At 49.0% G+C, this 9,871-nt stretch overlaps 1 protein-coding gene across 1 annotated transcript in view; it reads right to left on the bottom strand.

Annotated features, from left to right (window-relative positions):
- The window catches only part of ripor3 (RIPOR family member 3), a 144,778-nt gene that overhangs the window by 49,822 nt on the left and 85,085 nt on the right, over positions 1 to 9,871 (bottom strand). Inside the window, exons 9-12 of the mRNA XM_056301896.1 lie at positions 3,457 to 3,520; positions 3,277 to 3,320; positions 1,583 to 1,708; positions 851 to 996 (exon numbers count right to left, since the gene is read on the bottom strand). Coding sequence (XP_056157871.1) covers positions 851 to 996; positions 1,583 to 1,708; positions 3,277 to 3,320; positions 3,457 to 3,520 — 380 coding nt within the window. The remainder of the gene's footprint in view (positions 1 to 850; positions 997 to 1,582; positions 1,709 to 3,276; positions 3,321 to 3,456; positions 3,521 to 9,871) is intronic.

The following is a 9,871-nucleotide window of genomic DNA, read 5'->3' as shown; positions in this document are numbered from 1 at the left end:
TCATGTGTAGTACTATGTGTTGGTCATGTGTAGTACTATGCGTTAGTAATGTGTAGTACTATGTGTTGGTAAAGGTCTTCTAGCAGCTTGTTCTGTCATATCTGCTGGTTAGACACACCTTCACTTCCTCTTCTTTTTTTGGGGGGGGGGTTCCCCCTTTTTCTCCTCAGTTGTATCCGGCCAATTACCCCACACTCCGAGCCGTCCTGCTCGCTGCTCCACCCCCTCTGCTGATCCGGGGAGGGCTGCAGACTACCACATGCCTCCTCCCATACATGTGGAGTCACCAGCTGCTTCTTTTCACCTGACAGTGAAGAGTTTCACCAGAGGGATGTAGTGCGTGGTAGGATCACGTTATTCCCTCCAGTTCCCCCTTCCCCCCCTGAACAGGCGCCCCAAGCGACCAGAGAAGGCGCTAGTGCAGCGACCAGGACACATACCCACATCCGGCTTCCCAACCGCAAACAGGGCCAATTGTGTCTGTAGGGACACCCGACCAAGCCGGAGGTTGAACCGGCGAGCTCAACATTGGTAGGCAACGGAATAGACCGCCATGCCACCCGGACGCTTGAATGGCATTTTAACTTCTGGAAGCTGTCGTTTTCTTTGTCTGCTGATGTTATGCAATAGATAATACTGGTCTTTGTGTTTCTTGAAGTTTGAAATGTTTATGATGTAAAAGGGATAGTTGACTTTTACGAAAGTTTTTTGAACAGCAGATTATTGTTTGAATTACACCTTAAAGTTCTGAATGAACAACTGGCCTTTGGTAAAACGTGTCTCTTAACATGTATAACAACATCCTGTGACGTCATCCGGTCATGCATGTGTGCAGCAAGTTTAGACCTACTTCCAGGTGACTTCCAGCTGCAGTTTCAGGGTTCCCAGCTCGGTGATGTCCACCAACATCAGCTGCGGCTGCGCCACAAAGAAGTCTGCACTCGCGCACGTCACCGTGCCAACCAGAAGCCAACCCAAGCCCTTCGCCTCCGTCACCTGAAAGGAGTGATGTGATTGGCTGGTTTTGTATGCAGGAAAAACTCACACGTTCCAAAGTTCTTGCACACTAAAAGACAAACTAGCGCTTATAAGCACGTGCATGTTATTCCATCAGAAGGGCAGTACGGACGGAACAGGAACGGAACAGGCCGGTGACCAAGCGTGACCTCTGTGACATATCCCCTTGAGAAAGGTCAGTGTATGAGTAAGAGGATGTATGGGAATTTACATGTGCATGCGTAATGATCACGGATGAACAGGCTCGCTAACCCTTGACTAACGAGTAACACACACACATTCACACCTAGGGACAATTTAGTATGGCTGATTCCCCTGACCTACGTGTCTTTGGACTGTGGGAGGAAACCGGAGCCCCCGGAGGAAACCCACGAAGACACGGGGAGAACATGCAAACTCCACACAGAGGACGACCTGGGATGACCCCCAAAGTTGGACTACGCCAGGGCTCGAACCCAGGACCTTCTTGCTGTGAGGAGACCGCGCTAACCACTGCACTACGTGTGTAAATCCATGTGTGCAAATTTCAGTGCCATTGTTTTTGTGTGTTTGAGTGTGTCGTCACCTTGATCTCAAAGTTGTGGTGTATGTGCGGGAGGAAGACCATCTCCTCTTCATCCCAGGACTGTCTGTCATCTGACTGGATCCTTCCCCTGACCTTCCAGCGCTGGCGGCCCAATCGCACCATTACCTGCCCACATGACATCATCCAGAAATGTGACATCAGTCACCGCCCGCTACTCCCAGTGGTTGTGTATTAATTACTTAGCTAGTGTGTTGGTCAGCTCGCTAGCTGTCGGATTAGTTAGTTAGCTAGTGTGTTGATCAGCTAGCTAGCTGTCGGATTAGTTAGTTAGCTAGTGTGTTGGTCAGCTAGCTAGCTGTTGGGTAAGTTAGTTAGCTATTGTGTTGGTCAGCTGGCTAGCGATTGGTTTAGCGGTTTGAAAAACTGTCCTTTTAGGACACTTCATCATCTCTGTCTCTAGGGGGCGCTGTTTTGCAGCTGAGCCTGATCCCTGCAGGTAAAAGTAGCACTTCTCTACCTAGACTAATGAGGTATTATGTGTAGTTAGTTCAGACAGGGGGGCTGTGGTGGACAGAGACATGATGCAGAGTTGATTATTGGACTCTAGTAGGATGTTTTATGATATTCACATCTCTGGTCCATTATAAAACAGAAGAGCTAACCAGAAGTTTGAGTTCAAACAGCTTGCTTCTTTTTTTCTTTCTTCCGGATTTCCTCCCCCCCTTTTTTCCTCCCCAACTGTATCTGGCTAATTACCCCACTCTTCCAAGCCATCCCGGTCGCTGCTCCACCCCTTCTGCCGATCCGGGGAGGGCTGCAGACTACCACATGCCTCCTCCCATACACGTGGAGTCGCCCGCCACTTCTTTTCACCTGACAGTGAGGAGTTTCACCAGGGGGACGTAGCGCGTGGGAGGATCACGCTATGCCCCCCCCCCACCAGCACCCTGATCAACCAGAGGAGGCGCTAGTGCAGCGACCAGGACACACACCCACATCCGGCTTCCCACCCTCAGACACGACCAATTGCATCTGTAGGGACGCCCGACCAAGCTGGAGGTAACACGGGGATTCAAACCGGCGATCCCTGTGTTGGTAGGCAACGGAATAGACCGCCACGCCACCTGGACACCCCAAAAAGCTTGTTTCTAATGATGAATAAACAAACCGGTATTTTTCTGTGTGTGTGTGTACATGTATAAGTGTTTTACATGTATATGTGCATTTATGTATATACATTTATCTGTGTGTGTGTGTGTGTGTGTGTGTGTGTTTGGATGCAAGTATGGGTATGTTTGATTTTTTGATTTTGATTTTGAGATATTTCTATTGATCCCCGTGGGGAAATTCTTCTCTGCATTGAACCCATCCTAGCTGTGTAGCTGGGAGCAGTGGGCAGCTGCAGCGCCCGGGGACCAACTCCAGTTGGTCTTGCCATGCCTTGCTCAGGGGCACAGACAGGAGTATTAACCTTAACATGCATGTCTTTTTGATGGTGGGGGAAACCGGAGCACCCGGGGAAAACCCACCACAGACACGGGGAGAACAAGCAAACTCCACAGAGGACGACCTGGGATGACCCCCAAGGTTGAACAACCCTGGGGTTCGAACCCAGGACCTTCTTGCTGTGAGGCGACAGCGCTAACCACTGCACCACTGTGCCAACCCAATGAGTACGAGTGTGTGGATGTGTGCGTGTTTGAGTACGTGTGTGTGTTCCCAGAAATGCTTACCTCATACTGATCTCCAGGGCAGAGCCTCGCGAAGCCGATCAGCCCTGGACAGAAACAACAACTTGGTGCAACACGTTCCTACTGAGGGACTGATGGGCTAAGAGGTGTAACTCTGTGTGTGTGTGTGTGTGTGTGTGTGTGTGTGTGTGTGTGTGTGTGTGTGTGTGTGTGTGTGTGTACCTTTCATTTTGATGTGAAGTTCTCCCAGAAGGATTTCCAGCTCTCCCTCCATTACTGACATATCCTGAGGAGAAAAATAACTCTTATTCTTCTATTTCCTATTTTCCTTTACCAGCCGTTCTGCTGCTGTGTGTGTGTGTGTGTGAGAATGAGTGAGAGTGAAAGAGAGACAGGAAAAGAGAAAGACAACGATGCAGTGAAAAACAATGATTGACGCAATAATCCACCAATCGGTGCACAGCAGACGTCTTCACTTCCTTCCCACTGACACCGAGCTCTGGCAGCCCATGAAGAGCAGCAGAGAGCAGCTTTTGGGCGTCCGGGTAGCGTAGCGGTCTATTACGTTGCCTACCAACACGGGGATCGCCGGTTCGAATCCCAGTGTTACCTCCAGCTTGGTCGGGCGTCCCTACAGACACAATTGGCCGTGTCTGCGGGTGGGAAGCCGGATGTGGGTGTGTGTTCTGGTCGCTGCACTAGCGCCTCCCCTGATCGGCCGGGGCCCCTGTTCGGAGGGGGGGACTGGGGGGAATAGCGTGATCCTCCCACGTGCTACGTCCCCCTGGTGAAACTCCTTACTGTCAGGTGAAAAGAAGTGGCTGGTGACTCCACATGTATCAGAGGAGGCATGTGGTAGTCAGCAGCCCTCCCCGGATCAGAAGAAGGGGTGGAGCAGAGACCGGGACGGCTTGGAAGAGTGGGGTAATTGGCCGGGTACTACTACTACTACCACTACTGTGTGTGTGTGTGTGTGTGTTTAATAGAGAGAGCGACAGATATAGGAGAGGTAAGGGGGAGAGAGACAGTGACAGTGTGATTGACAGATGACAGCTTGATTATCTGAGAACTAGAATCTGAGTCAGATTCAGAATTAGAATCAGTTTTATTGCTTTTTTTTCTTTTTTTGACCCCCCCCCCCCCTTTTTCACCCCAATTGTACTTGGCCAATTACCCCACTTTTCCGAGCCGTCCCGGTTGCTGCTCCACCCCCTCTGCTGACCCGGGGAGGGCTGCAGACTACCACATGCCTCCTCCCATACATGTGGAGTCACCAGCCGCTTCTTTTCACCTGACAGTGAAGAGTTTCACCAGGGGGACGTAGTGTGTGGTAGGATCACGCTATTCCCCCTCAGTTCCCCCTCCCCCCCTGAACAGGTGTCCCGACCGACCAGAGGAGGTGCTAGTACGGCGACCAGGACACATACCCACATCCAGCTTCCCACCCGCAGACACGGCCAATTGTGTCTGTAGGGACAGACACAAGCCCGACCAAGTCGGAGGTAACACGGGGATTTGAACCGGCGATCCCCGTGTTACCTCCGGCTTGGTCGGGCTTGTGTCTGTAGGGACAGACACAAGCCCGAACAAGCCGGAGGTAACACGGGGATTTGAACCGGCGATCTCCGTATTCACAGGCAATGGAATAGACCGCCACACCACCCGGACGCCCAAAAGCTGCTCTCTGCTGCTCTTCATGGGCTGCTGGGGCTCGGTGTCAGTGGGAAGGAAGTAAAGACATCTGCTGTGCACTGATTGGTGGATTAATCTGTCAATCACTGTTTTGCAAACAGTTAGAAAGCTAAACTGTAACTATAGTAAAGACCTACAAGTTGATAACATGGCAACAAATGGGAGACAGTGAGTCTCTACCAAGCTTGTGTCCTTACTCCAGATCATCCACTATTGTGTGAGGGAGAGGGCGAGAGAGTGAGCGACCAAGAGTGAGAGAGTGAGAGAGAAAGAGAGAGAAGTGAGAGAGAGCAAGAGAGAAAATGAGAGAGACAGAGATAGAGAGACACAGTGAGAGCGACAGAATGAGAGAGAGAGAGAGAGAGAATAAGAGAGAGAGCAAGAGAGAGGACTGAGAGAGCAAGAGAATGAGAGAGAGCGAGAGAGAGAAGGACTGAGAGAGCAAGAGAATGAGAGAGAGAGCGAGAGAGAGAAGGACTGAGAGAGCAAGAGAATGAGAGAGAGAGCGAGAGAGAGAAGGACTGAGAGAGCAAGAGAATGAGAGAGAGAGCGAGAGAGAGAAGGACTGAGAGAGCAAGAGAATGAGAGAGAGAGCGAGAGAGAGAAGGACTGAGAGAGCAAGAGAATGAGAGAGAGAGCGAGAGAGAGAGGACTGAGAGAGCAAGAGAATGAGAGAGAGAGCGAGAGAGAGAGGACTGAGAGAGCAAGAGAATGAGAGAGAGAGCGAGAGAGAGAAGGACTGAGAGAGCAAGAGAATGAGAGAGAGAGTGAGAGAGAGAAGGACTGAGAGAGCAAGAGAATGAGAGAGAGAGCGAGAGAGAGAAGGACTGAGAGAGCAAGAGAATGAGAGAGAGAGCGAGAGAGAGAAGGACTGAGAGAGCAAGAGAATGAGAGAGAGAGCGAGAGAGAGAGGACTGAGAGAGCAAGAGAATGAGAGAGAGAGCGAGAGAGAGAAGGACTGAGAGAGCAAGAGAATGAGAGAGAGAGAGAGAGAGAGAGAGAGAGAGAGACTGAGTCTTCAGTTTTCTGTTAATGACCCTTAACCCTGACCGGTGTAAACACTGGTGGAACCACCCAGAGACCATCTCTGTTTTGTTTGGCCGAGCCCTGAGGAACCTCAGCGGGCCATCTGGTCTGCAGGGACCCGGCTCTTAGTGGGCGACCAAAGGTTGGCCTGAAGTTTAAACTTTTCCAAGATGGATTTGGGCTCATTTGCATTCCCCATCACTCAACTTTCAATAAAATGAGCAGTGCTGCAACACTTTTAAAACGTGCTGCAGGCAAATTCCTGCATCAGTTTCTCTTCCAGCCATTCATCTGTGGGGACGAGGAGTGGACAGATCCTCTGTCGCGATAATGTCACGGTGTTCAGCTCAGGACCTGGAACTGTCCTCCAAAAGAGCTGCAGACCGTTTTACACAACACCACAATCCAAAAAACACCACAACCCACACACGTGTGAGTTTTCTGTTTTACCTTTCATGTGTTTTTTTTTTCTTCAAGGAAAAACAAATCGAACTGAACAATGACAGTTGAAAGACTCTGTGATATTTTTACCATTTTAACATCCCCAAATCCCATTTACCCACGTCCTGCTCCCCTCGCTCTACTCCTGCCCCGCCCCGCAGGCCCCTCCTCAGGACATAATTAAACCACATTACATCCAGTCATCCATCATCCGACCCACTTGTCCTGCTCTCAGGGTCACGGGGATGCTGGAGCCTATCCCAGAAGGCACTGGGAGGTAGGTGGGGAGACACCCTGGCCAGGCTGCCAGGCCATCACAGGGCCGAGACACACACACACACACACACACACACACACACACACACAGAGCTAGGGACAATTTAGTGAGGCCGAGTCACCTGACCTACATGTCTTTGGACCGTGGGAGGAAACCGGAGCCCCCGGAGGAAACCAACACAGACACGGGGAGAACGTGCAAACTCCACACAGAGGACGACCCCCCAAGGTTGGACTACCCCGGGGCTCGAACCCAGGACCTTCTTGCTGTGAGGCCACCGTGCCGCCCAACGACATTACAGCAAGTTTAGATAAGTAAAAATAAATAAATAAAACGAGACGTGAGTAAATAAATAAAAGAATAAGCACCGTACCAGCATCTGAGCCATTATAATGGTGTTTCGGGGCTTTACGAGGGTGGGTAACTGCTTGTTGTGTATTTGGCGGGCAAGCCGCAAGGTTTAAACCGCGTTCTCTGGACCACATTCTGATTTATTTTGAATGGCTATATGAGAATGTCATCTTTGCTTTCATCATAGTCATCATCACCATCACCTAGAAGGCTGAATGTGAGTTCTACCAGTCAGTCCTGCACATCCCAGTTATCTCCTGTTTATTCACCTGAGAACCGAGTTTAAAACCTGTCTGTCATGAAAAATGTGAAGGAGAAAAAAAATCCTGCAGCATTTTTCTTTAATTACAAAAAGTGCGCTATGCCCCTTTTTACACCGGAGAAGAATCCAGAATGGGGTGAGTTTAAAAGAGGGGGTGTTTTCCTACTTTTGTGACAAATTAGTGTAAATACAGCACGTCTATGAAGCACTTCTGTAACTGTTTGTTTTCCACCAGAAGTCCTTTTTTCTCCTTTTCCTTTTGGAAAATGCGGTTTAGGGGGGTCATTTACAGTGCATCCGGAAAGTATTCACACCCCTTCACTTTCCCCACATGTTGTCATGTTACAGCCTTATTCCAAAATGGATTAAATTCCTTTTTTTTCTCAACAATCTACACACAATACCCCATAATGACAAAGTGAAAAAGGTTTTGTAGAAATTTTTGCAAATTTATTAAAAATAAAAAACTGAAATATTGCATGTACTGGTAGTCCTTCTAGCCCCGCCCCTTTCCTTGACAGACACAATGGCTGGCCAACCATAGACTACCAGAGACACTCGCGCTCATTGTGGATGAGGCAAATTTATCTGTGTAGCACAATTCTTACACAATGGCAATTCAAAGTGTTGTACAGAAGGCAGGGGAAGATACATTTAAATAATAATAAATAATAACGATAAACTAGATAAATAAAACACCCGTGGAAACTGATGAAAAGAAGTAGGCGGCCTTGTGCAAAGCTTGGGTTGATTGTTTTTGGTGTAACATCACACACAATTCTTTTTTTTTTCTGTTTGCCCCCCCCCCTTCTCCCCAATTGTACCCGTCCAATTGCCCCACTCTTCCGAGCCGTCCCGGTCACTGCCCCCCTCCATCTGCCGACCCGGGGAGGGCTGCAGACTACCACATGCCTCCTCCGATACATGTGGAGTCGCCAGCTGCTTCTTTTCACCTGACAGTGAGGAGTTTCACCAGGGGGATGTAGCGCGTGGGAGGATCACGCTATTCCCCTCAGTTCCCCCTCCCCCCTGAACAGGCACGCCCGACCAACCACAGGAGGCGCTAGTGCAGCGACCAGGACACATACCCACACCCGGCCTCCCACCCACAGACACGGCCAGTTGTGTCTAGGGACGCTCGACCAAGCCGGAGGTAACACAGGGATTCGAACCGGGATATCACACTCAGTCCTGATTGGCTAGCTCAAATGATGCCATTTGTTCCCATAAAAAGGCTTCTAAAAAAGATTTCACATTCTGTGACACAAGAATCCAAGTCCAGACAAATCTTGTTCTCCATAAAACCCCCCTTAAGTTTTTCCTCCAGCATCGCTCCACCTCAGTTTCAGTTTCCACTGTGAACGTAGCAAAATAAAGATGTACCCCCCCCCCCCCGTCCTGTCACACATCATACAGCCTGTGAAATCACATGTGACTTTTAGTTGGGTTATAACCCTGCATGACCTCGTGCAGTCACACCGGTTCTCAGAGGAACCTGTTGAGGAACATGATGGAGAACGCCATAGTTATGTTTGGTTTTGTTTTACTCCTGTCTGCGCCCGAGATGGAAGGTGCCAGAGGTCACGGAGGGGGTCAGAGGTCAGAGCAGATTTCATTTGGGTTGAACTTGTACAGACGTCTCCAGTGATGGAAAACCGTTTCACAACAAGTAGGCGCAGGAACAGGAAGTGCTCTGTTGCCTGTATGTCTTCTGCAAACTGTTCAGAAACATTGCTCCTGATATACCTCCTAAATATCTTCTGTGACGACTAAAACTACAGAGACTCCTCCAAGTGAGTAGAAGACACAGAGGTTGGTTGTTGGGAAACTTTGTTCTGGTTTTTATTTTTAGCGTTTCTGAACAGGCTCTGGGTCTTGGTGACGTCAGTTCGGAGTCATGTTGTATGATTACCTCATAACCATCAGTCACACAGGAAATTATATCAGCTGTGACCCCTGTGACCCCTGACCCGTGTGGGTCCATAGGCGGGTCAGATTATATCACAACAAAACATCAGGTGTTTCTTCTCAAACACGTGACGTTGTACAGCTGATATTCACCGACAGACGGGCGAGATGAGTGTGAAAATGTTCCTTTCAGTACTGAAATCAGGACCTACTAAATAAGTGAGCTTGTCAGTTTGATTGGCTTGACCCTGCTATTAAACTGGTATTTAACCAAACTGGCAACTCATTCCAGTCTTATCTGATGATGTAATTGGGAAATAAATCAAGTTCTGACCAAAACTGGTCTTCTGTACATTGAAGGGGAATGCAAATACAGGGGAAAGAGTCTGGAGGCCTTCTCTTACCTGCTACGATAACCCAACCCAAATAACGGTCATAACCTAATCATTTCTTGGTTGGAGCAGAACTGTAGTAGTCTAATAATTAAGAATCGGTTTAAAAAGATAAAAATTAGTGGGCTTTTTATTATTAATTCACTTTTCTTAAAAGATTTTTTTATCTTTTCTCCCTTGTCTGTGTTTATGTGACTGAGGTCGTTGTATAGCTGTCGTACATTTATTTGTACTTGATGTCATTTTGGAGGATGTCGGTGGGGGGGGGGGTTGGAGACATGTTAGGGA

The sequence above is a fragment of the Lampris incognitus genome, chromosome 2 (genome assembly GCF_029633865.1).
Source record: "Lampris incognitus isolate fLamInc1 chromosome 2, fLamInc1.hap2, whole genome shotgun sequence".
NCBI classification, from domain to species: Eukaryota; Metazoa; Chordata; class Actinopteri; order Lampriformes; family Lampridae; genus Lampris; species Lampris incognitus.
Note: the sequence above shows the minus strand (reverse complement) of the source record. Positions and strands in the feature narration are given on the sequence as shown.